The following is a 24,113-nucleotide window of genomic DNA, read 5'->3' as shown; positions in this document are numbered from 1 at the left end:
CAGGTGGCGGAGCATGCAAGTTGAAGCGGCGTTAACGAAATCGCCCACGGGCGCTAAGTGACGTGGTGGTGACAGCGCGGGGTAACGACACGTGCCTTCCATCAAGATGCCACGTGTTCCTGGGCTGATAGTACGAGCTGCCGACCACGCTGTCGTCGATGTTGGAGGGCGCGACGCTCCGACGGCGGTATCTCATCTTGTTCTGCCATGTTGACCTGGCAGCAGATCTGGCGAGGTGTGCAGACGGTCGCGGTGCCCATTTTGCTGTCTCTCGCGCTGAATTACTTTGTGGGAAAGTCGAAGGACAAACCGCCTCCGCCGTCGTTGTACCTTCCTATCCTCAATGAGATCGGTTTCGTTCCGCGGACGTTCCCTGTGACCTACCGCGCGGATGCTCCGGAATTTGAAGACTATGAGCGCGTGAAGAACGTCACGACTGGCACGCCCGACACTACCGCAGTGCTGCTGAACTGGGCTCGCTTCCCGAATGTCTTACTTATCACCTCGCTTCTGTGTGGCCCGTGGCTGGATGACACCATCGCTCAGGTCGTGATATGGAACAACAATCCGACGCACTTGACGTTCAAGGCGAGCTTCTGAGCTATCGTACGCGCATTGGTGCACTGCTGAGCATGCCCGCAGGACTTTGAATACACTGGTTGCACGAAAGATAAGCTGAAGATACACAATGCGCCGGGGAACATGTACTTTCAGGGTCGATTCTTTGCCTGTGCAGGAGCGAGTACTCCGTATTGCTTCATACAGGTGCGTGCCTTCCTTTCTTTGACGCATTCCCCAACGTTCATCTCGCACCGGCCAGGATGATGACTATCTGATACGTCCCGAGATCATCCAAACGCTTCGTGCACGAATCGCGCGCACAAAAGAGCCCCACGCCATACACCTCCTGCCTCCTCATGAACACCTATCCAGCACTCTTCGCGAGATTCATGTCCCCAAACCGGATGACTCCTACCTCTCCGATATACATACGTCCTTCGCGTGGCTCGGTCACGGCACGATCATGCATCGCACCAAAGCAGAGGAGTTTCTCACTCTCCTGCGCTTGCTGCGCTTATCGAGTGATGAGATGAAGATGGCGGACAACTACTTCACGATCCTGAGCAATCGCGTGCCCGAGGTATGGTTCGACCAGGATTTCGGGCTCGGAGGCGGCAGCGCGTTTACGGTGGGTGAAGAGGGTAACGAGAGGAACGCGAAACACATCGTCGGTCTGCCCTTCCCTGTATGCGCGCCTATTCCGAAGCTCATCACAAAGTGGTCGCTCGTAGTACAGGGCTACGCAGTACTTGGACTCTGTTGCGCGTTGTGGGGCTGCGTCGTGCGACTTTACGGTGGACGACGTGAAGAAGACGAAGCGCACGAAGGTGCCGTATACGTTGCTTGGTGCGCATCCACCGCCAGCGTCCTGGACCCGTGCACCATGTAGCGGTGCTACATGTGTGTTGGAGACCAACATCAAACTACTTCCGGATACGATGAAGCACACGAGTGATAGTATTACGAACATGCTGTCTCTAGAAGCTGAAAACCTCGAAGTATTGGGTGAAGCGGGCAGGCAGCACTATCAAGACTACCCACTTTCTCATGCCGTGGATACGCACGTCAAAACAGCTTTTCAAAGCTTTGGCAGTGAGTTATCAGCTGATCGCCTATTCCGATGTGCTGCTCATTCACGGTGTCTGTCCCAGATGCACAGAAAGGCGATGTAATGAGCCTTGACATTCTCGCCGACATCAGTGAGGCGCATGAGTGGCAGGCCGTGGAGATGGTCTGGCTCGTCAATGCGGATACTGAGAAGATCTTGCAGGCTAGTGTGTTTGAGTCCTCTATTGACACCGAGCACTGGGTGAGCCTTCCTCGCGAGATTGCTCCTCCTATGTTGGGCTCACAGCCTTGCTTGCTAGCGGGGCGCGTCGCAGCGGCCGGTATGCGAGAGCACAAACATGGAAGACCCCATGGCGAGCAGTGAGACGAAGATATACTTGCACGAATGCAGCGTGCAAATGGTCATCGCGTCGAATGCACTGAGTCTGCGTGCGACTGGGCGGCTCTTCAGAGTGCGGCTATTGGAGGACATGACTGAGCACTGGACAGTGTATGAAATCTGGATGCGGGGGCTGTGATGTGAATATAGTAGTCTCCCGTGGGCAGACGAGACGTTTCCTTCAGCCTCCGCGGGCTCCGGATATCCTTGTCTGACGAATATAGGAGCGCAAGCGCACCCGAGGCCGTCTTGAAATAATACAATGTCTGTAATTTTATGAGCGGCGCGAATTAGCGTTGACCATCGCTATGACTACGACGTTGGCATCGCTTGTAATCAACCTCCAAGTTTGCCACAACTTCATGTTTGACTCCTGCTCGACTAGCATAACGTTAGACTCGTCGTCGCTTGCAGTGATTGGTGACTTTGTCATGATGAACTTTGCATAATGAATTGCAGACAAATAATGCCGAAAATCCTCGCATTGCTCCTTGATATCTGACGTCCGCTTCAGCCGACTCCGAATTGCAGGCACCGCAGATCCTACTCTGCTGCATTTTCTGTGACTCATATGCTCATGGTTCGTGCAACTGTCTCGCGATGATCGTACAGCGTAATCGCTCCTATAATTAATTAGCACCACGCCGAACTGCGGAATTGTTGGGACACTGATTCGGTACAACCTGTCACATTCTCGCTCCCTGCAACGCAGCGAGCATCTGCACCACTGCAGCTGACCGGTACTTGAAACTTGGAGATAACCGAGGAGCGTTCACAACAGTTAGGCGAGCGGGATGACTTAACACAACTCGGGCAGACGTACTGACGCAGCTTGCCTGACAGTGGTATGAAGCCGACGGAAAGAATCGAGAACCGGCTCTCATCCTCTTGACATGTTCCGCCATCCAGTGCCATGGCTGAGGCTACGTCTGCAGCAGTTCGCCGTCTGCCGCGGTATCAAGCTAAGCGAGTGTGGAGCAGGTGGATGTGGGCGGGACAGGTTGTGAGGAATCAAATTAAGGCATGTCGTAAGAACGTCTTCGGTAAGATCCAGATGCTGAACCGACGGGATCAGGCGAATTGCACAAGATTGGCTCAAAGAAGCGTGTCTCGCCCTTTCTGATCCAGACAGCTATTTCCGGATATCGCTGACGAAAGTATGTTTGTTCAGATGCATCTTGGGTGTCCCTTGCTGACTTGACAATAATGACTGTCAATGCATAGGCTTCTATTGCACGCCAAGTGAGGGCGATTAGCTGTCCCCTCCAGCACACATCCGGCTCGCGACATTGTTTGTCGAGAGCAGGTAGCCAAGATCAGGCTTTCCGACGGGAACCCACGGTGAGAAAGGGTCTCATCCAGGTTGTCGGTATGTGCGTCGCTTGCGGAGTACCTGAACCTCATCGCATGACCCTCGTACAGCACCCTTGAACGGATTGCGGCAGCACGGCCTTTTCTCGGCATGAAAAGTAACGGCATTGCGTTAGAGGGTCGCTTACCGGTGCTGGTCGAGAATGGTCTCACACACTTCAATTTGAGGTACGCCCGAGATTATTGGTCTGCGTCTTAATCAAATTGCAGCTAAGGTACTCTCGGCCCGTTCGAGTTTGAGATTATGGCCCGTCGGATCGGCCATGACGCAGTGTTCACTCGCTTAGCACGACACTGGCGTGTGGCCTATGATCGGTGAACTACAGGTCGTCGTTGGAACGACGTCGAGGTGCTGCACCTTATCCACCTGACAAAGGACAAGGAATTTTCCATACGGTTTATCGAGTTCCTGTCATTGACAGGTGACGTATCTGATGATAGCAACGCTGCGCGCTCTTCTCACATGCACTACGCATGCCACAAATGGGATAAGGGCGAAATTGGACACCTCCTCAGAACTGCTGGATCGCATTAGGGCGAAACGCCCGGATTCCATCAAAGCACCTGACGGACTCAACGACGCCACCCGATCATACATCGTCCCAGGCCACAGAGAAAGTCTCGCCCTCATCAGTCCCACCATTTCTGCGGGTCGTGCAACCGACTCAGGCTCACCGCAGACAGCCAAATAAAGGTAAGACTTGTGCTCCCGATAGCTAGTCGCGACCGAGATTTTTCCACGCCAATCTCACGCTGTACGCTCCGTTAGGCTTGCATGTTCGGTGCCAAAGAGATTTCACTATCTTACGAGATGCGATGCGGCATGACCGATGACACGCTCCTGTGGACCATGGGCAGTGCGGTCAGGGACAAGCAAGCAAAGCTGGTATGGAAGACATTGATATTGCAACGAATCGGCCCGTGACCATGATACTGATCGGAGGTTACACCGCAGACATGAAGCGTTTTGCACACGTGGCAAATGCTTAGCAAATGTCGACAGGTTTTTTGCCTTTGTGATCTCAATTTGCTATGGTTCCTTCCCACATTCCATATTAAGTATTTGCATATAATATGTTGGAGGCAGAAATTTAAATCATATATTTTAAGAAATAACACCATTTTCAAACTCACCAAATACATTTAGAATTTGAGTGCTGTTGAATGTAATCATACATTTTTGAATTCCAAACCATCACACATATAAAATACCCAGTAGCAGACAAAGGTGTAATTATGCCTACATTCTACTTCCCTACTGAAGTCATTCTAACCAAGATTACTAGAATGAAAGTCATTCGTAATTACACCTTCATCTGCTACTGGATATTTATACATGTGATGGTTTGGAATTCAAAAATGTATGATTACATTCAACAGCACTCAAATTCTAAATGTATTTGGCGAGTTTGAAAATGGTGTCATTTCTTAAAATATATGATTTAAATTTCTGCCTCCAACATATTATGTGCAAATACTTAATATGGAATGTGGGAAGGAACCATAGCAAATTGAGATCACAAAGGCAAAAAACCTGTTGACATTTGCTAAGCATTTGCCACGTGTGCAAATCGCTTCATGTCTGCGGTGTTAAGTCCTTCCTCGAACTCACGTTCGTCGCCAACCACTGGGTGCGTTTGATCCCGTCCTGATCCGTCCCTTTGCAGGTCTCCGTCTTGATGCGAGACGGTTGCGTGTGTTCAACGCGCACACGTTCCATGTAATCCCCCTCGTCCGTCGTACCGTAATGGTCCATCAACTGCTGTTTTAGTAATTCGTCTCGAAGCCTGGAGGAAGCTCCAAATACTCCCCGACTTACCCATCTCGACACGTCAAGCCGGGCATCGATGGTGGATGTCTCCGACAAGGGTCCATGGTACGTAAGGGACCGCATTGCCAAAGTCGCGTGCATCGCGTCACCGAGCTGTATCGCCGCACGAACGTCGCAGAGAAGGCGGCATCCACTCCGCTTGAGAATTCGATGGCTGGATCGCGATGCAAGGATCAAGGAGGGTCGCTTTGACCGTTGCACAGCTGGCTGCGATCACAGCCTGCGAAAGGACCTCCGATCTAATCCCACCATGCCAACCTCTGCAGGTTGCGCATGTACACATTACGCTTCGAGCCAGAATTTCATCGATCACCTTCTGGATCCTCAGGGCGCGAAGGAGGTGGGGTTAGATCGAAGGCTATCGCAAATCCCCGATGTCGGAACAGCTTCCCAAGGGTGCGCTCCAGAGCCGGAGTTGTACAGCATAGTGTGTCGCGCAGAGGTGACATGCAAAGGGAAGACCGGCGTAGAGATAGAGGCGTTGACGGCTGTGCTCATTAAATTTTTTACTGTCTGGGATATGTTGAAGGCTGTTACTGGAGATGAGAGGGTAATATGCGACGTCACGGTGTTGCAAAAGGTAAGGGACACAGACGGAGGTTTTGTTCGAGCTTTAATTTTGACGATGGCCCTCCGAGCGCAACATCAGCGTACAATGAAGGCTTGACAATGTTATCGGACTGGCCGGCCGTATACGTGTTCACTCCGAGCCGGCAAAGTCCCTCAGCAGTCGTTTCGGGACATGAAGGGTCCAGAGGGCGCAGCAATCCGTGACAAAGGTGTACATTCTAAGTACCGTTCCGCGCCAGGTTCTGGGGAGTCGGTATGTTCCCACTGCACTATGACAATGCAATGACATTTGACAAGTTGTTTATTTCCGGACCGTGAGGCAAAGTGCGATTGCGATTATGGGGACTATGTACCTGTGACGTGCGAGTATGGCAGGATTATAGTAGGCACTAGCTCTACAAGAAACTAACCTACAATGGTAGAACAACGGGATGGATCGCGAATAATTGATTGCGACGGAGAGAGGAGGCGCGCTATAAATATACGAAGATGCGAACTTGCTATGGATACACTATTGCAAGGGTGAGGGATGTCGTCAGCGCAGATTTTCATTGAGTTCAATGTGCAATTATTCTTGAACTTATTTCACCAGTGGCCTCTCTTCGTCCCGATGAACCCGAGCTCCAATGAGTCTTCGACGCCTTCGGGTTTGTCCCTGCCACATAGACCGGCGAAACCCACCCGGTCGTAGACGCGCTGCGCGCTGTTGTCATGTCCGACATAGAGGACGACGGAGTCTTTGCCGCAATCAAAGAGGAGCCTAATGTCTGATTAGCGTCGGGCGCATAGTATATGCCGAGCACTACCCACCTGGCAGTGACATCGCGTACGAGGAGTTCCGCGCATCTTCTCCGCCGCCATATGGGTGTCGTATACACCTTCGTGATGGCGGAAACGCGTTGGGAGTTTCGCGTGACCGCGCAGATAGTCGTGATCGATCCGTCTGCATCGTAGACCCAGATCTGGCCCTTCATAATCAGTTCACGCGCTTCTACGCGAGCCTTGTCTATAGAAAGCGGGAAGAAGACCTGGATGCGGAGAGAATTCATCTAAGCGAGCGATCGGAGAGACATCGAGCGCAGGGAACACTCACCGTATCGTCTGCGAATTCCTTGCAGAGTTGGGCAACAGCGTCTAGATCATGCAAATTTGCTCTTCTAAGGGCGTGGCCGGGCGGGAGGATCCCGTCCGAATCGCGGAACGTCTGCGGCGTGCAATACGAGAAGTGTGCTGCGTAGAATGGCTCTGGCTCCACTTGGAAGCCCGTCAAGGCTGTCCACTGGCGGGCGAACGCCTTGACGAGGTGAGTCATGCCAAAGACTGAGAACACCCGCTCTGGAGGCACGCAGGAGCGCAAGAACTCTGTGAGTTCGACTATTTGATGCTTCAACCACTCCGATGAGAATGATCTGCGGTGATGAGGAGCCCAAATGAAGATGGGATATTCGCCGAGCGTCCAATTGACGCAAGTCAGCACAAGGTCAAGGATGGGACGACCGGAAGCAGAGGGACTCCACATCGTCAACCAGAATGAGTCGGCATTGCGACGAGGTTGGAAGTGAGTGGGTTCCAAATTCTGGAAGTATGCATCCACATCCTCATCGCATAAGAACGGGAACCTGCTCAAGGCGGCTTCTGCAGTGACACGCTTGAGGGCGTGTGCAAGGACGATATTGGCTGAGGCCTCGTGGCGGCGTAGAGTAGGATACGTTGCGGTCAGGTAGTCGTCGGCCGTGTCATGCTGGACAATTACTCGAGACACAGTTTGTGCTGCGTTCAATCCGGGCATGCTGAGGTCTAGTTGTATGCTCAGTGGCGTTGTACAGATGGTTGAAAGAAGGCACACGTACTGGAAGCGAGAAGGGTACGGGAGGGTGGAGGGGCGGGTATGCAAGACTGCTGAGTGGTCTTGCTGCATGACCGCGAACATCCCTTTTATACATGGACGGGTGGCTGGGTACTTGCAACAGCCCTACTGACAAATAGAGTATTCGGCGCGCCTGAAGGGAATGCGTTTAGCACCGGAGAAGTCAAGACATGAGTGACCGTTAGTCGTCGACATCAGCAACGTTTCAATTGAACGCACTATTCCCAAGCTTCCCGGTTGTCAATCGTCCGGAGCGGAGGTACAGGCACAGTCCCTCATCCATCTCCGGTTTGGGCGCTCGGACCCAGCGCTGCACGCATCGTTTCTGGATAATATGCGTCTAGAAACTAGTTTTCGTGCAGATGAAATGTATCTAGATACGCCGATGAGGTACAGCCTTGCGAAATGACATCAATTATCTGCATTAGGTGCCACGCCAAGTCACAGGCCGCCCTTCAATGCGCATGGACCTGTCGAGCAAGCCGTTAACGTTGACGACAATAGCGGGAACGAGAGACTGGACTGGTCGGGATCTAACCACTTTGGATTTGAGCTTCCATGAATTGGACGTCGAACGGCTGGAACACGGGGGATGGTGGGCATTGCATCTGAAAGGTGGTATGCAGACAAACCTCGTGAGATCTCCCATCAGCACGCGACGGTCTCACACGGTGTGCTCACCCTCAGCCACGCCACAGCGGGAGTGACAAACGACCATCACTGTCTCAGACCTCCTCCGGATGGCAATAATCTCTCCTGCTTTCGTGAAAAAAGACGCTTTTGCATTGCGATGGACTGCCATCACTTCTAAAACACAACAATCCTGATCCATGATCTCAGATCATTCCGCGCCCAACTATCTCTGCACCGCTGGCTTCCCTGTAAAACACTCCAACTGCCTGCAGGCTCGGCTGCCATCAGCGGACATCCATTGCGTCTGAGCTCAGCGGCGGTCGAACGCTGTCATACGGATCACCACCGCGTACAATCTGGCTGTGCTCCATCAACGTGGCAGATACTGTTACAGAGCGTCCCTCCGCGATGACTCAACCGCTTAGGGCGTCACGCATCAGAGCTGCGTATGCCTCGAGTCACTGGTGTATGACCCCCTATAATGTTTTGTGGCGCGACTCGAGGACCGCAGTGACTTGTCTTCATGATCCTGCCGTTGATTTTCACGCGTTCGGTCCCGTGTCAATCGGCTGTCAAAGCAATTATCATACCTTGGCGGTTGAGAAAGGAAACTACAAGATCTGCCTGAACCACCGTAGGTTCTGTCCGATGAGAGGTGTGCTTACAGCCGAATACACCTACTACTCGGGTCTTACCATCCAGCTTTCGTCAGCCCAGACGTTCTCATCCATATGCACCGTCTATGACTCTTCGCGTAAAACGCCACAACGGTCACAAGTGCACATCCTGTTGACGACGGCATTCACACTGGCTGTATCAGGCAACGGCATCTGATGATTGAGTCCCACCTATCTTGCCGAGACGTCAGTTGCGCTCCACTAGATTCCTCGCATCTCTCTTGGTCCCGAGCGGTGTTTCCCGTGCGGTCATACTGTGCGATCAGCCCATTGGCGGATATTAAGGTATGTGCATGCAGGCGGTGTTAGACGAGGTACCCCTGAATCAGTCTGGTAACCCCCTTGCTGCCCGAGTCGTTGGGAGTGTCGGAAATAGGCGCGATTTTCAGCTCTTGCACGCACGCCAATTGCGCTGATTGATGTGCAGCCGTGGAATACCGCAGTCTGCTTTTGCAGTATGCTTCCTCATAGACTTGCGGCATCGCACGCAGATTCTAGGTATCCCAAAATGTTGTCTCCGCAGGCTGGTGCCCATGCCACATGCATTTCGTCTGTTTAAACTACGTACAAGCCTGCCTATGCCCCATTCCCTTGTGACTTCCGCATCGCCCCCTCCACTACAGAAAGCACACCCAGCAATCTCTCTTCATTCAATCGTCTGCCAATCAACTGCAAACTGACAGATGCATTATCGTAGGTTTGCGAGACCCACTGTCTCCTGACGTACTGCTCCTCCGCACTCCGCGCGTTCGGGCTAGCAACGAACTCATCAGTGACGTCTAGAGGGACGTAGCTTCCAGCCCTGAATCTGCCAATTGGGAATACTGCCGCGGGGAAATCCAACAAGTTCCAGTAGGATGTGTATCCCCACCAGCGCGTCGTGTCATGTGGCGGAGCTAACGTGGGAGCGACCGGACTGAGAACAGCGTCGACGGGTCTGCCAGTGGCTGTCCTCCATCTCGTATCATTCCAATGCGCAGCAATCCTGGTGCGGAAAGCTTCGCGAGAGACGTTCAGCCTGAAAATCTCTTCCGCTGCGTATGGTTTTCCCTCGTTAGGCACTTGCGACATGATCCATTCCGTTTGCGGGACCATTGGCTCATGTTTCATCGTCTCCCGGTATTCTTCTCCGCCATCGAGAAAGTATAACTTTAACTAGTAATGTGCTGATGTCAGTAAGGGTCGGGCTAGACGGCTCGTAGACTCACCATTAGATCCCATGCCTCCTTGTGATCAATAGGTATCCACGAAATAACGTCATGTCCTGCGGCGATTAACGTGTCCTTCGTGCGCTTGAGCGCATCCAAGATTGGAGGATGCGGGGCTACCACCCCGTCATCCCACAGAATGGCGATCGAGAGCTTCTCGGGAAGTCCCTTCCCCTCCGTTAAGCTTTGCTTCCACGGAATCTCCAGAAGAGGCGGCTCGATGAGCCATGGCTCGTACTCAAGCATCACACGACAGAAGAGGGCTAGATCTCGCGCAGAGGTTGCAAGAGGGCCCAGTGCGCCTACGATTGCATCCATGCCATCGTGTGAACCTTCCAAGCCGGCATGAGGTAGCCGACCCACTGAGCCTTTCAGTCCGTACAGACCCATGTGGGCAGCAGGTATGCGCTGCAACATCAACCGACGTACGGTCAGCGCAGTACCACGATGAATGAGAGACTTGAATGCTTACGATAGAGCCGCCAATATCCGTGCCAATACCCATTGGGCTTCCATGAAGGGCGATCAAAGCGCTTTCTCCTCCGGAACTGCCACCCGGAGTGAGCGCTGAGTGGTGTGAATGTCTTAGCCTGCATGATGCCACACAAATACGGCAATTGTAGTCACCTCGGTTAAATGGGTTACTTGTTCGACCATAGATGTTGTTATTCGTTTCCAATGACTAGAGTCGGCCCGTCAGCCAAGAGTCAATACAACGATGAGGCGATGCCAACGTACCAATAGAGTCTGCGGGTTGGCAGTCTTCACATAGATGATTGCTCCGGCTTTCCGGAGGATGTCGACCGCCACAGCATCCTGTGGCGCAACCTTGTGGTAGGCCCAAGTAACATAGCCAGTGGCACCGTCGCAGCCCTTGACACGTATGTGATCCTTGATAGAAACTGGCAGGCCGTGTAAAGGTCCGACAACCTGTCCTGTGCGCCGCAAATACTGATCAAGCTCCCGAGCTCTTGCCAAACCCTCCTCGAACATAATCTCCGTGAGGCAATTAGTCAGATCCTGGGCGATTGTCGCAACGTGGCAGAAAGCCTCGAGAACCTCGACTGCGGTATAACGGCGATCACGAAGGCGTTCGACGAGCGAAGTGGCATCTTGATGCACGATCTCGTGTTCTCGAGCTGTTAGCTGGGACGTGGGTACATTCGACACATCCGTTATCGAATTGGGGACTGCCTCCTTCAGTTGCCAATGTGGCCACTGTCTTAGGCGAGCCTGCCTATCCGCGGTCTTTCGTCGAGCGATATCTCGCCAATCCGACGACGTTCCGTTCATGATGCGCTTGGGACCCGGCCTAAAGACGCAGAAGTCGCCGTTTGGGGACATGCTCGAAGGAGGACAGGTAGGCGAAAGGGTGCGAAACACATCTGAGCAGTGACCCTGCAGCCCGTGCTTAAGTTAAGCGGGTGAGAGTGAACGGAGATGGAATTCGGCTCTCAATATTGCTCGATGCTCTATCAAGATGCGAATTACACGCAAGAGCTCTCGAGCGCCTCTTGAAGCATGGTTATCGGCATACAAACTGCGTACGCTGGCCCAGAAGCCCATCCAGTGAGCCGTGGATTGGCATTACATTTGAAGGAACCATGCTGAAGAACATTTGCGGGAGCGAATGACTGCCGAAAGACCCGTCCGGTCATTAATTTGGGATCGTGGTGTTTAATGAGATACTGAGCCCACAGTAGGCGCTAAATCACCACGTATTCAACCACAGCGAGAGTCGGCGCTCTTGAACGAGTTCTCGGCAGAGGTTTAGAGCGAAATCACATACACCCGAGCATTCGGTACTTTCCCACTACAGAACGTTAATAGGATTTATCCTTGAGAAACGAGGCGAGGCTGTGTTCTATTTCCTTCTCCACGAGTCTAGCGCCCTGCTCGGAGGATGGCAATCGCGTTCGTCAATTACGGAGAGCGCTGAAAGCACGCCAGATTCAGGTGCGGCACTCACATCTCGAAGTCTGATAATCGTAGGAATTGACTCCACCTGCCATGGTTCTCCGCGAAATGGATTGGATGGACTCTTCCACCTGATACGTACAATCTCATGAAGTTCGTTATGGCATAGCTGTCAAAGCGGACGTAACGCACTCTGGTCTTTGTCCGACATAAACCAGGAGCGCTGAAGGGCCTGTAGGTGGCTGGAAGGTGTTCTGGATGATATTATCGACAGCGATACAATCCTGCAGTGCGCGGGCGATGTTATCAGTTCCAATCGCATCATGAAACGCCTCGAGTTTGATTTATGAGCTCTCACCGGACACCAGGGTTTCCCGGTTTCATCACGAGATGCCCAAAAGATCAAGAAATCCTCCCGAATGGCATCCAGCGGCCGCAGCGTGTGCGGTTCCGCTGGATCTTCCGTAGTGTGCAGCGGCATGAGTCGAGACTGTACGGTGGTTCGTTATTCCGGCGTTGGGCGCTGCACAACACAAGGCCTTGCTGATATGCGGTTTCAAATATTCGATGTGGTCAGTGACGAAGAGACGCGTCCGTAATCATCCGCCGATACGCTTAAGCACGTCGCGCGCGTATTACTTGCGGGGAACTCCGTTCAATTGCCTCGATGCACAGGAACACCTTCAAGTGCAAAGGTAGCACGACAGAGGTTTCGGAATAACTGCTGGTACACATGCTTGCGCGCCAACCATCGGAGGTCGCGCATCAACCCCATTGAATCACAATCAGATAGAAGAGGTCTCATAGGTGCGCTGAAGAATATTTGCCTTGGCTGCTATTCTGCCACTTATATCTACAGAGGTCCGTCCGATTTCACAGCGAGGGAAAGTAGTCAATACATACTAAGCAATCGGATATGTTAAGAGCAAGGTTGAGAGTCCGATGAAGAGTCCATTAATATAGGTCGGGCGCAGAACATCATGAGGACATGTCAGACGAGCCCGAAGACAATTCCGATGCGGGACTGCCGGACCAGCTGGGGCTCTTGCTGGATGCAGTGACAGTCGCATTTCTGCCTTGCCACCAGTCAGCAGACGAGGCTCGATCGCTTGATGCACTCCGGCTGGCACTGCGCACGCTAGTCGCTTCCGCTGCTTTGCTGCTCGATGCGTCCCAGCTCGCGGAGGCCTTACTGCTCCTCGCTACCCAGCTCGCAGAAGCTTTGCTACTTGATGCACCCCAACTGTCGACGTGTGAGCTCGACGCTATCGGCTTCGAGTACCACGTTGTCGCACTAGACGTAACATGGCTGGAAGTCGGCCACGATGCGTACGTGTAACTGTTGCTGTTTCCGGTAGTTAGTGCCCATTGGCTCTTACACTGAACAGATCACGGGTCAGATGACTACCACTCGGGTCCGAGCATTCATCGTCTCACCGAATTCAAGCAAGACGCAAGCGCTGTCTCGGAGACAGTCTCGGTCGCGGTCGCAGTTGCGGTCTTTGTCTCGGTAGCGAATTCCGTAGCTGTGGCGGTCGACAGAATGGTCTGGGTCTGCACATAGGTCATGCTTTCGACGATAGTAGAGAAGAACGTCTGCTCCACGGTGCTTGTCTGCTCATATCGTCAGCATCACCCGACGCAACCTTGTGACCCTTGATTCTTACCTCGTCGACTACGGAGGTACTCATGAAAGTTGATGTATACGTCGTCGGCTCAACCACAGTACGCAACTGTGTCACCGTGACCATCTGAGTCTCAACCTCCGTCTCGGTAGCGAACTCGGTGGCGGTGGCGGTAGCTGTCGCAGTCGCGGTCGAAACAAAAGTCTGTGTCTGGAAGGACGTCATGTCCTCGACAACTGTAGAGAAGATGGTTTGCTCGACTGTGCTGGTCTGAAGGCACAAAATGAGAGCTGAGATCGACTAGCTATGATATGAACGTACCTCATCCACGACGGAAGTGCTAACGAAGAAGGACGTGTAGGTCGTGGGCTGTACAAGCGTACTGACTTGCGTCACCGTCACCAGCTGCGTCTCGATTTCCGTCTCAGTAGCAGTGGCAGTAGCCGTGTCAGTCCTTGTCGAGAACTCGGTGGCCGTAGCTGTCGCGGTAGAGACCAACGTCTGCGTCTGCAAATAGGTCCTGTTTTCTGTGACGGTGGAGAAGATGGTGTTCTCCACTGTGCTTGTCTATGTCATTCAATTCAGCATTCTCACTTACTATCGTATGGGAGAGATCTTACCTCGTCCACGACGGATGTGCTAACAAAAACGGACGTGTACGTCGTGGGCTCAACAAGGGTGCTGATTTGTGTCACAGTTACCAGCTCAGTTTGAGTCGCAAAGTCAGTACTCGTCGCGGTCGCAGTAGACAAAATTGTCTGGGTTTGCGTGTAGGTCCTGTTGTCCGTGAGAGTCGAGAATACAGTGTTCTCCACAGTTTGCGTCTGCAGATCTCGATGTCATTCAAGAAGCGGTGTTAGATGGGAACGGGACCTACGTTGTCGATGACCTCTGTACTGACAAACATAGAGGTAATGGTTGTCGGCTCAACAAGAGTACTGAGTTGGGTCAGGGTCACCATCTCAGTCAAGGTATCCGTCTCGGTTGCTGTCGCAGTGTCCGTCTTCGTGGCGGTCGCAGTGTCCGTGGCCGTCGAGAGGAGCGTCTGCGTTTGGAAGTATGTCCTGTTCTCCACGATAGTTGAAAAGATGGTATTTTCCACAGTTTGCGTCTAAATCATCGCGTTGTCTGTGACTTGCACGCTCTTGTAGCAACAATCTAACGCACCTCGTCGACAACCGACGTGCTGACGAAAAACGAAGTGTACGTCGTGGGCTCTACAAGCGTGCTGACCGAGGTGACAGTTGCCGTAGCAGTTAAGGTGTCTGTCTGGGTAGCTGTCTGCACAAGAGTGACGTTGTCAGTCTTGGTTGCAGTTTGTGTGATCTCCAACGTTTGCGTCTGTAATCACCAAATTTAATCCACTAACACACACGATCGCGGAAATACATACGTTGTCGATGACCTGGGTGCTCACAAACACGCTCGTGTAAGTGGTCGGTTGCACGATTGTGCTCAGCAAAGTGGAGGTCACGAAGTCGGTCAAGGTCTCTTTCTGCGTTTCTGTGGCTGTCGCCGTCTCGAAGTCAGTCTGCGTGTAGACATCGTCCAGAGTGCTCGTTGCCGTTGCGGTCAGGGTATGCTCCACCGTCTGCGTCTCGTCAACGACCTCTGTGGAGGTCCATATATAAGTCGTGGGCACCAGTTTTGTGGAGGTGACGAAGTCGGTCTGCGTCACAGAGTCGGTATCCGTCTTCACATTTGTGACAGTTGCGTACACAGTGACCGTCGTGGGCACGGTCATAGTCTGATAGTAGTGAACAATTTTGATCAGACACGTTTCGTAATGTGAAGACCGCACCACATACCGCTGTCGCTGTCTCAGTGAGAGTGGAATAATCCGTTGTGGTCGCTGTGTATGTGTATCCCGAATCGCACGAACTTCCGCCACTGGAAAAAAAAGCGGATCAGGGACGCCCAGTCAACGAGTGGGCAGCCAACGTACTAGTTATTGATAATGATAGTCTCGTAGCAGCCAGAGGTGGACCACTGCATTGATCCCGAACCGTTAACTTTCGGAAAGTTAGTGGTATATGAAACCCTACCCAAGACTCTGACTGACAAGAGCCATCGCTGGCCTTTGTATAACCGTATCCGCAGGCCATGCTCTTGTAACCACCCGAAACGAAGGACGAATAAGGAATCATCGAATACGAAGAAGCAGACGCAGGCGCCGTGATCTGCGACGAGGCAGCAGCTGCGGTGTAGCTTGCCGCACTCGACACATCGGGATAAGAGCTTCCGGCAGATGCAGCCGGCGTCGCCGCCGCTACGCTGGACCACCCATTGACTTGAATCTGCGCGGCGGCCGCGCCTGCGAGGGAAAGGATAAAGAAAATCGAATGCATGACGAATAGATGTCACAATATAAGTCCAACAGAAAAAATCGGCGCCTGCGATGGCCGGGCACTGGGAAGCAAATGAATGACGAGGAAGCGGTCTACGCTATGCAAGCCTGGCTAGCAGCGCAAAAGGTGCGGTAAGCGATGCGGTAAACGCAAAGCACACTGCGAGGATATCCGTCAATGGTCGACATGACACGATAAAGTGGATCAAGCACTCACCGCAAAGACAGACAAAAGGACAGAAGGAAGAAACCGAGACCGAACGAAAGAGGGAGAAGGGGGCGAAGTGGTCACTCATTTCGAGGTCTATATGAAGATTGGCTGAAATCCCGCGGGAGAATGTACGGCTTCACGTCGAGGGATATCATTTGATCGTGTCTCCCTAGAGACGACGGATGCACATCGGTAGTGGCATGACTTGGCATCGCCATTGGCTGTTCAGCACGCTCGCCCATTGGCTTAACAGCATCCTTCGTAGACAGACGGTTACCGAGGACTCGATAGATAGATGATTGCATTCCACACAGCAAGTACGATAGAAAACAAAGACACCCCAAACAAGCACACAAGAGGCCAGCCAGAATCGCTTACGCGACAGGCCGTCGACCAAAGTCGCCGTGCACGTCGAGCAGAATCTTGAGCGCATTCCGCGCACGTACCTTGGTAAGGTCTTCTGATTGGATGGTGAGAGGCGTCTCCACCTTCTGCTGGCCGCCGTAGGGATACTGCCGGCCCAATCAGGAAACATATCGCCAAGAACAGCAACGAAACCTACGGGGAAGAACTGCAGTAAGCGATTGCGTAAGCATTAGCACGGCCTCGTCTCTATGAGAACTGGGAACCGTACCTTGTGCAGATACTCGTATGCAACAAGCGTGAACCCAAATTGCGGACTGCTTCGGACGATACGTGCCGGGCCTCCTTTAAAGAATGCCTTGAAGCCCTCCTCTTGCCCTGCATGAAAGCAGCTTAACATCGAAGCCGTTCATGCTTGATTTCACTCACAGATTTTGACGAACGCATCACCCATGCCCTTATAATGCGTCTGGCCAGTGCGCGCCTCCACTTGCAAGCGTGTCTTGACCACATCTAAATATATCCTCAGCGCCTTCCCACGCCCAACACGTAGGCGATCTCACCTGCAGGAGTAGTGAAGTACGCCGCAGGCATGCCGCTGCATCAAAAAATAACAGATTCATCAGCACTAAATCAGATGGCTATGCCTTTCATAGCAGACGCCACGGATACTGATACGCACGCGATGGCTGCCGACGCCAGTGTTTCAAAGAATGAAAGCTGTTTGCCGTTGTACCCCTCTTCGAACACGTCCCTCTTCAAGTGCCAGTATGCCGGGAAGTAGATGGCAGAAAATGGTATATCGCGGAGTAGGCAGGCGCTGGCACCCTTGTACAGACCCAACAGACCCAGCTGCCGGATGATGTGCACAGCACCTTTTGGTATTGCGCCCTCCAGCTTAGCCGCCTCTCCCTGTATCTGCAGCCGAATTTTGCTGCAAGCACACAGCATCAGCATCGTTTCGCTGTTGAATGGACATACACGACATACACAATCTCTAGAGGGTTCGTGAAGATCTAGACACGTGCCCAATAAAACAATACGGCATGGTGCGAAGAATGCGCGCCCACGTACCACTTGACAACCACCCGCAGAACCACCAGCCACAAGTTCCCAGAACAACTTGATTCTGCCCGTCTCGGGGTCCATCGCACGCGCACGAATGAAGTCATTGACAGTTAGCTTGATAGCTTTCTCCGGTGCGACGCCCTGCCATATCGGTCAGCATCACGGACGCCTCGGAACGGATCAATTCAATCTCACGATGAGCTGCGGCCCTAGACCACGGTAGAACCCAATGAAACCTTCATTACGGAAGACCTTCTTCACGCAGTCCAGACTGTTTTTGTAAAGGAGCTGGCCGACGACCGTGCTCCGTTGGTTTTGCATTCTGTACCGCATGCATCAATGGTACGTAAACCAAGCATGTAAACCTGTAGAGCTTACCGGGTCTTTACAACACAGGCATCAAACAATGATGAAACTCAGTTTAGCGCGATGAAAGGACCACTCTACCTTGACTACGAAGATGTGAGAATAAATCAAATGCCAAGATCATTCCACTTACCGAGATCTATTGGGTATACAATCGTCGCACCAAATGCGCCCGCAATACCTGCACCACTCACACTCAATATCAAACGCGCCCAAGCCTATAGCAAATGAGCCTCTCACCTCCCTGCACAAAGTTATACACCGAGTGCGCGACCGAGTGCAGGAACGACTTTGCTGTGGTGGTTGTCTCGCCCTCCTGCTCATCGCGTTCCAGCGGCGCTCGCCACCGTGGATCCAGCAGCTGTGCAAAGTCTACGAACGCCAAACGCTGTGTGGCATTTCCGCGTCCGGCAAAGTGGAAAATGATGGACGCCTCCATGGGCGTAAAGAGCGAATAGCGTGTTGCGGTCTCGCAGTAGTTCAGGAAGTCTGACTGGTCGATGCGCCCGTCTTTTGATTTGGCAATGGCTTCTCGAATGATACTACGGTGGATCAGCTATCCGAGTGCGAGCAGGGGATGCGAAGATGGATACGAACCGCTCTAGAATATCCATCTCTGGTACCAAACGTTTGCATACTGTGCAATTTGGAGCAGGAGAGTATTAGCTCACCTCGGACGACATTATGGAAGGCAATGACTTCAGAGTAGGATATCCGTCCGCCAGGCGAGAGCACTGTCAACGTCGGCAGTCGCTCGATAACAGCCTCGGACAGTTTATGTCCCGCGATTTCCTACAGCGATAGGTGAGATATAATTGCGACTATATGCGCGTAAACACCGACCATGAGGATTCTCTTGAATTCCTCCGGCAAGATAAAGCCATCATGGTCTTTATCAAAGTACTTGAACGCCTGTCGCAACCGCTCGCCTTGAAGACCCTTCATCAACTGTGTGAATTCGTTGTCTATTCATGCATGTCAGGTGATCTCCAATCGTCAGAAATCGGGTACACGAACATCCAAGAACATGGTGTCCATTCTTTGTTCCGAGGTATAGCTTCACCCAGTCGCTAATTCACATGTTGAACCAAAATCACAGGACGGCGGAACAGCACGGAGCAGCGTACCAGTCAAAGTCGAACGGAATAACATGTGATCCGACGTTCGCCTGAAACACGTTCTTGAACTCGTCGAGGGTGATCGTACCCGAGTCATCTCTGAGTCACAACAGGATGCGTCCGTCAAATTTTGCAGGTCGCGAGCGGAAAAGCACATACACGTCAAAATACTGGAATGCTATCCAATAGTCCGCATCAGGCCGCTTGAGCAGTGTCTCAAACACAACGAAGTCGTCCCACGACACCAGACCACGCTTGCTGGTGTCTGCGACACGGAAAAGAATGGAGAACTGGGCGCGTCCGATCTTGGAGTCGCGCGCCGGCGCAATCGCGTTGACGAACTGCTCGCTGGTCAAAAACCTGCGCCCGGAGAGCGTGTGAGCCTCGAGAAGCAGCAACGCGCACACACGCACGAAAGGAATCACGCGACGTACTTCTGTCCGTCCACCTCTGTCTGCGCATTCGCGTCGAATATGCGTCTCCATCGCTTCAGCTCGGTCTCTGGGACAGCCATCACGTTCCGAACACGTCGCAGGGCGGTGACGGTGCGTTCCGACACTGCGAGTTCGTCCGAGTCACAGTGCAGCGTGGGGAAGATGCGCGGCAGAGAGAGAGGGAACATGGCTGTCCGTCCGGTCGACAATGGATCAGGAAATTAGTTAGCTACGTGGTGGAACGAGGACAGAGAGTGGGCGCCGGGAGTATCAAGAGAGCACGATTGATCGTTGCGCGTCAATAGATGGAATAAGCAGCAGCGAGGACAGCTCTAGGATCTAGTCTAGCGAATACAGCAGCGTAGGGTAGTCTATGGCGGGCACGCAGCCCGGGGAGAGAGAGAACAGAGGGAGCGACCGTGCGCGTCCCGGAGATATACGATGCGCTGGCAGCAGCGTGCGGAGCTCGACTGCTGTAACGCCCTGCATCTTGTGCGGTGTTAGACTCGGCTGACTAAGCACATTTAGACTTTTTGCTAACAATGAGTCAATGACTCTTCCGACATCGCGCGCGAGCACCCGACTCGAACTGCTGTGCCGCAGGCTGTACCGTCAAACAGCGACTTCCAATACCAAAAAGCAGCACAAGTCGCATGGACGGACCCAATTAATGCCTCAGTGCCTGCAGGCAATGGCCCGCCTTCCTTTTTGCCACACGTTTGCCGAGCGTCGGCCTCCGTTCCCTCGGGCTAGAGCTCCCTCGTGCAGGCATCAGCCCACCATTAGTAGCTTATCGAAACTCAATGCCGCTCAAAGACCGCTTACACGCGTCTACAAGGAACAGACGAATCTTTGGAACGTGTCCAGCAGTTGGGCTGCCGTTAAGGGTAAGGAGCGACTGTCCTTCGCATGACTGGAGGCTGAACTTGAGGCTCCCATTACTGAGGCAGGCTGAGTATGATGAGCATGATGCGCCTTGCAAGGGCATTAACATGCAATTCAATGCACGCAGCAATATTGTGGCTTTGAGACCCCAAATGTCTCGGAGGAAACTTCCTGCAACCCAGTATCCTGGCATACATCGCAACACCGTCAAGCCGCAAACGCAACCTCGTACGGCAATCGGAAGCTGATACAGTACATCTCCTTGTTCGGCGCGACCGAGCGTACCAAGTAAGTCGACGTCTCCTTGCCTAGCGGCGCACCTAGCATTTCCTCCACCCTCTGCGCATGATCCCGCATAAGCATACCATGATTAAACTCAATCGCAAGGAGGACGCACCCGTCGAATATCCACGTCCGCCCGCTCGGGCTCCAGTTCCTTCGTGAAGCAATAGCAATGCACCTTCGGCATCCTCTCCGGCGCATCGTACAGCTCGCGCATCGGCCGCTCCCCCGCGTTGCCGGGTGCGAGCACGCCACGGAACGCGTCAAGGAACTCGATCGCCGTCGCGGGCAGGTTCATCGCGAACTGCGTGATGCGTCTGCGCGGCGACGCCGGCGGTGAGGGAGGCAACGAGGCCTTTTGCGTGCCCGCTATGCGCGCCTGCTTGTTCTGCTCTTTTGTCTTTGACCTGCTTATTTTGGGGCGGGGAGCGGGAGGTAAGGGATCATCATATGCCGCGTTGAACACCTCGCGAATGAATTCTCGGCCGTCTTTGCACGATGGTCGGACGAACGTCGAAACCTAGTGGGAATTCATCAGAAAGCCAGCGGAAGAAGTAGATCAGCTCTCACATACCTTGTTGTTGGCAATATTCTGCACTAGGTACTTGTAACTGACGGGGTTCAAATCATTCGCGAGCACGGCGCATCCCCGCTTGGCCGCTGGAATGGAAAAGGGCCCGACACCGGCGAACACGTCCGCAACCACGTCTGCGGGCGAGAACTGCTCGACCAGGCGCGCGTGCTCGGTTTGAAGCCGTGAATTCCAGTAGACCTGGCTGAAGTCGAAGGTGAACGTGCAATCTGACTCGTGCTGTGGTATTAATCAGGTCGATAGACGCTCCATACGGCTAATGAAGTTACGCACGTGCTCGACGACGTAGTTGGGCTCTCCTGCGAGCAGTTCCATGGGGAAAACACGGAACTGGTTGCTGATTGTATTAACCTTGTTCACGACGGTTTTGACATTGGAATTTTTCTGCAATAGATCGTCAGCCACTTGCACGATTTGAGCGCTGCAGTACACACTTCCAAGATGACTTGACCTATGAGGTGCTTGTATGGCAAGTATTCGTCGGTCAGATTCAAGTGCGCTGTGTCGATGAGGCAGTTCCGTGAGCTATAATATGGGGGGAAGAATCTACGGCGGCTTACCGATGTGCCCCATCGCTGCAAACCCCGAAGGTGCACCCTGGACTAAGTCCTCGGGTAGTACGGAGTGAAGAATCTCATCTGTTTAAAGCCTCGGTCAGACGCCAACGCACTAATGAAGGAATCCCTGCTGTACTGCACAACCTCACCTGCAAGCCAGTAATCATAATCAAACTCCAGTGTATACGGGACCAGCTCCGCATTCTGCTTCTCTATAAGCCCGCTCGCCTCGGGAGACAAGTCGGCTGTCTTGCCTCGGTATCAGCCCCTTCACGCACGACTCACACACTCGGCGGCACGTACTCTGATTTTGCACCCTGAGCAACACGAGCCTGCCCCCGTCCTCCGCAGGCGTAACGCTTTTTACCTTCCGCACATTCAGAAGCGCGTTCTTGAGGACCTTCGAGCTCAGGAACGTGCTGACCGCCTCGGGCGGGACCTTCACGGCGAGGATGGGGATAGACTTGCGGAACGCAGCCTTATCGAGCACGGCCATACCGCGATGAACGGGCGGCGAGACGTCCAGGGCGTGGCTGGAGCGCGACATGCCGCGCGTTAGGGAAGAAAAAAGCGAGGCTGCCCGGAGGCGAGCGAGCATATATACTTTGACTGCAAAGTGCAACCCGAGTCAAATGTTACACCAGGAAACTGTGGCGGCTCCAAGTCCACCGATCCGATTGACGCCGGCTAGTCTTTGATCTCTCACCACCGTCATGCTCGACAGCTCCTCGCTCCCTGCCCCCGGCGTGCTCGCACATGTCGTCGACGCGCACTGCCACCCGACCGACGCCGCGCTCGACGCCGCCCTGATGTCCGCACTCCCACACCGCATCTGCGCAATGGCCACGCGCGCCAGCGACCAAGCCCTCGTGCGCGACCTCGCCGCGCGCTACCCCGACGCGGTCCTCCCCTGCTTCGGTCCGTCTCCCTTTCCCCATCGCACCCAGCACTGCTCCGCGTGAGCCACGATTCCATTGCCTGCGTGCTGCGCTGCGATCGCTCCGGTCCGCGAACAGCTCGTTGACGGCGTGCCCATGCAGGCTACCACCCCTGGTTCGCCCACTGGATCTCGCTCGAGCCCGAGCCTCCATCCAAGGAAGCACACTATGCCCTACTCTTCCTCCCGCCCTCCTCCGCGCCGCACACACCCGCGCAATCCGCCGCCTTCGCGCGTCTCCTGCCCTTCCTCCCTCCACCAACACCCATCGCTACCGTCCTCGCCTCTCTTCGCGCCGACCTGGCCGCGCACCCCTCCGCGATGCTCGGCGAGGTCGGGATCGACCGCGCGTGCCGCGTGCCTTATGCTCCCCCTGCGGAGCCGCCGTACGCGAGTGCGGACGACGAGAAGAGGGAGCTGTCGCCGTTCACGATACCGCTGGAGCACCAAGTCGCCATCTTCGAGGCACAGCTCGCGCTTGCGGTTGAGCTCAGGAGAAATGTCAGCGTGCATAGCGTGAAGGCACAGCAAGCAACTGTCGAGCTGTTCGCACGCATGAAGGAACGGTATGGAGACAAATGGCTCGACATCAGCGTTGACATGCATAGTTGTGGCTTAAGCGCGCAGACGTGGTTGCAGTTGCGGGTATGTCTCTTCTTCCCTCTTCTTCCTTGTTCAATCCAACTCCATAATCTCTCCAGAACCAACACCCAAACCTCTTCCTCTCCCTTTCTACCGCCATCAACACCCGCTCAGTCGCGCACAAATCCCTTATACAAGGATGCTCCCCGTATCGCATTCTCAGCGAATCCGACTTCCATGATGTCCGCTTCAGTGCGCCCTACACTTGGGACATGGTCGTCCGCATCGCGGAAGAGAAGGGATGGTGGATTGAGAGCACTGAGGAGGAGGTATTGAGCGGGAGGAAAGCAGGGGAGGAATCGGAGGGAGAGTGGGGTGTTGTGAGGAGGCTGGAGGAGAACTGGAAATCATTCGTGAGAGGGGGAAATAGAGTCGTTCCTGGGGCGAAGAAGAAGAGGGACAAGAAAGGGTTGCTGCTGGAAGAGTCAGAGGAGGAAGATGGGCCAAGAGATGAGAACGAGACGAAGGCAGACGTACCTGCGCGAAGATAGTGAAGACATTGTGTGGACTCGGGCGATGGAACGAAAGGAGGCAACGCAGGAATAATGATATGTGAACAAATGTACATATAGCGAGAATGCAATTGATTTGAGAATGCATATAA

The 24,113-nt window shown here is 53.5% G+C and overlaps 10 protein-coding genes across 10 annotated transcripts; 3 read left to right on the top strand and 7 right to left on the bottom strand.

Moving 5' to 3' along the window:
* Positions 1–207: 207 nt before the first annotated feature.
* Positions 208–2,147, top strand: LAESUDRAFT_735825 (uncharacterized protein; the record flags this gene model as incomplete). Its single annotated transcript, XM_040910629.1, has 6 exons — positions 208–588; positions 643–765; positions 821–1,228; positions 1,293–1,653; positions 1,713–1,870; positions 1,929–2,147. 6 exons carry the CDS (start codon positions 208–210, stop codon positions 2,145–2,147), a joined length of 1,650 nt encoding a protein of 549 aa, XP_040766408.1.
* On the bottom strand, positions 1,790–3,002 carry LAESUDRAFT_723564 (uncharacterized protein). Its single transcript, XM_040908439.1, has 4 exons — positions 2,832–3,002; positions 2,692–2,758; positions 1,926–2,631; positions 1,790–1,867 (listed from the first exon to the last, which is right to left on the bottom strand). Exons 1-3 carry the CDS (start codon positions 2,911–2,913, stop codon positions 2,283–2,285), a joined length of 498 nt encoding a protein of 165 aa, XP_040766407.1. The 5' UTR covers positions 2,914–3,002; the 3' UTR covers positions 1,790–1,867; positions 1,926–2,282.
* A 349-nt stretch (positions 3,003–3,351) lies between these two features.
* Positions 3,352–4,267, top strand: LAESUDRAFT_723562 (uncharacterized protein). Its single transcript, XM_040908438.1, has 3 exons — positions 3,352–3,373; positions 3,431–4,132; positions 4,188–4,267. The coding sequence occupies exon 2, from the start codon at positions 3,814–3,816 to the stop codon at positions 4,069–4,071; it is 258 nt and encodes an 85-aa protein (XP_040766406.1). The 5' UTR covers positions 3,352–3,373; positions 3,431–3,813; the 3' UTR covers positions 4,072–4,132; positions 4,188–4,267.
* Positions 4,268–6,365: 2,098 nt separating this feature from the next.
* Positions 6,366–7,569, bottom strand: LAESUDRAFT_648289 (uncharacterized protein; the record flags this gene model as incomplete). Its single annotated transcript, XM_040904102.1, has 3 exons — positions 6,366–6,540; positions 6,591–6,808; positions 6,874–7,569. 3 exons carry the CDS (start codon positions 7,567–7,569, stop codon positions 6,366–6,368), a joined length of 1,089 nt encoding a protein of 362 aa, XP_040766405.1.
* Positions 7,570–9,533: 1,964 nt separating this feature from the next.
* Positions 9,534–11,509, bottom strand: LAESUDRAFT_648775 (amidase; the record flags this gene model as incomplete). Its single annotated transcript, XM_040904132.1, has 5 exons — positions 9,534–10,112; positions 10,166–10,573; positions 10,638–10,732; positions 10,793–10,847; positions 10,904–11,509. 5 exons carry the CDS (start codon positions 11,507–11,509, stop codon positions 9,534–9,536), a joined length of 1,743 nt encoding a protein of 580 aa, XP_040766404.1.
* A 479-nt stretch (positions 11,510–11,988) lies between these two features.
* LAESUDRAFT_648851 (uncharacterized protein) lies at positions 11,989–12,563 on the bottom strand (the record flags this gene model as incomplete). Its single annotated transcript, XM_040904137.1, has 4 exons — positions 11,989–12,057; positions 12,135–12,213; positions 12,275–12,366; positions 12,441–12,563. 4 exons carry the CDS (start codon positions 12,561–12,563, stop codon positions 11,989–11,991), a joined length of 363 nt encoding a protein of 120 aa, XP_040766403.1.
* Positions 12,564–12,839: 276 nt separating this feature from the next.
* On the bottom strand, positions 12,840–16,325 carry LAESUDRAFT_47668 (uncharacterized protein). The gene is made up of 12 exons (XM_040902618.1): positions 16,272–16,325; positions 15,753–16,214; positions 15,653–15,696; positions 15,516–15,597; positions 15,101–15,454; positions 14,875–15,048; positions 14,585–14,818; positions 14,328–14,531; positions 14,029–14,274; positions 13,750–13,977; positions 13,520–13,696; positions 12,840–13,462 (listed from the first exon to the last, which is right to left on the bottom strand). Exons 2-12 carry the CDS (start codon positions 16,053–16,055, stop codon positions 13,061–13,063), a joined length of 2,448 nt encoding a protein of 815 aa, XP_040766402.1. The 5' UTR covers positions 16,056–16,214; positions 16,272–16,325; the 3' UTR covers positions 12,840–13,060.
* A 314-nt stretch (positions 16,326–16,639) lies between these two features.
* On the bottom strand, positions 16,640–19,802 carry LAESUDRAFT_757381 (mitochondrial carrier; the record flags this gene model as incomplete). The annotated part of the gene is made up of 19 exons (XM_040912292.1): positions 16,640–16,777; positions 16,828–16,836; positions 16,900–17,006; positions 17,058–17,141; positions 17,192–17,226; positions 17,311–17,562; positions 17,619–17,644; positions 17,703–17,837; positions 17,892–18,018; positions 18,139–18,148; positions 18,196–18,243; positions 18,303–18,604; positions 18,660–18,678; positions 18,734–18,854; positions 18,906–19,027; positions 19,080–19,132; positions 19,190–19,279; positions 19,340–19,540; positions 19,615–19,802. The coding sequence occupies 19 exons, from the start codon at positions 19,800–19,802 to the stop codon at positions 16,640–16,642; spliced, it is 2,067 nt and encodes a 688-aa protein (XP_040766401.1).
* Positions 19,803–20,706: 904 nt separating this feature from the next.
* Positions 20,707–22,477, bottom strand: LAESUDRAFT_648711 (guanine-N-1-methyltransferase; the record flags this gene model as incomplete). The annotated part of the gene is made up of 8 exons (XM_040904126.1): positions 20,707–20,838; positions 20,897–21,301; positions 21,356–21,592; positions 21,647–21,757; positions 21,808–21,872; positions 21,934–22,011; positions 22,080–22,184; positions 22,234–22,477. 8 exons carry the CDS (start codon positions 22,475–22,477, stop codon positions 20,707–20,709), a joined length of 1,377 nt encoding a protein of 458 aa, XP_040766400.1.
* A 96-nt stretch (positions 22,478–22,573) lies between these two features.
* LAESUDRAFT_696839 (TatD DNase family Scn1) lies at positions 22,574–24,000 on the top strand (the record flags this gene model as incomplete). The annotated part of the gene is made up of 3 exons (XM_040906283.1): positions 22,574–22,848; positions 22,971–23,512; positions 23,569–24,000. Exons 1-3 carry the CDS (start codon positions 22,644–22,646, stop codon positions 23,998–24,000), a joined length of 1,179 nt encoding a protein of 392 aa, XP_040766399.1. The 5' UTR covers positions 22,574–22,643.
* Between the last annotated feature and the right edge of the window lie 113 nt (positions 24,001–24,113).

This window comes from Laetiporus sulphureus, assembly GCF_001632365.1.
Source record: "Laetiporus sulphureus 93-53 unplaced genomic scaffold LAESUscaffold_10, whole genome shotgun sequence".
Classification (NCBI taxonomy): Eukaryota; Fungi; Basidiomycota; class Agaricomycetes; order Polyporales; family Laetiporaceae; genus Laetiporus; species Laetiporus sulphureus.
Note: the sequence above shows the minus strand (reverse complement) of the source record. Positions and strands in the feature narration are given on the sequence as shown.

Coding starts and splice junctions, on each gene's coding strand:
- LAESUDRAFT_723564 (XM_040908439.1), bottom strand. CDS start 2,913: ATGGCGGAACATGTCAAGAGGATGAGAGCCGGTTCTCGATTCTTTCCG. Junction 2,759..2,831: donor CTGTCAGGCAAGCTGCGTCA/GTACGTCTGCCC, acceptor GTTATCTCCAAG/TTTCAAGTACCGGTCAGCTG. Junction 2,632..2,691: donor AGGGAGCGAGAATGTGACAG/GTTGTACCGAAT, acceptor AATTAATTATAG/GAGCGATTACGCTGTACGAT.
- LAESUDRAFT_47668 (XM_040902618.1), bottom strand. CDS start 16,055: ATGCATTCGATTTTCTTTATCCTTTCCCTCGCAGGCGCGGCCGCCGCG. Junction 15,598..15,652: donor ACTATCATTATCAATAACTA/GTACGTTGGCTG, acceptor TTTTTTTTCCAG/TGGCGGAAGTTCGTGCGATT. Junction 14,275..14,327: donor GCACATCCGTCGTGGACGAG/GTAAGATCTCTC, acceptor TGAATGACATAG/ACAAGCACAGTGGAGAACAC.
- LAESUDRAFT_723562 (XM_040908438.1), top strand. CDS start 3,814: ATGATAGCAACGCTGCGCGCTCTTCTCACATGCACTACGCATGCCACA.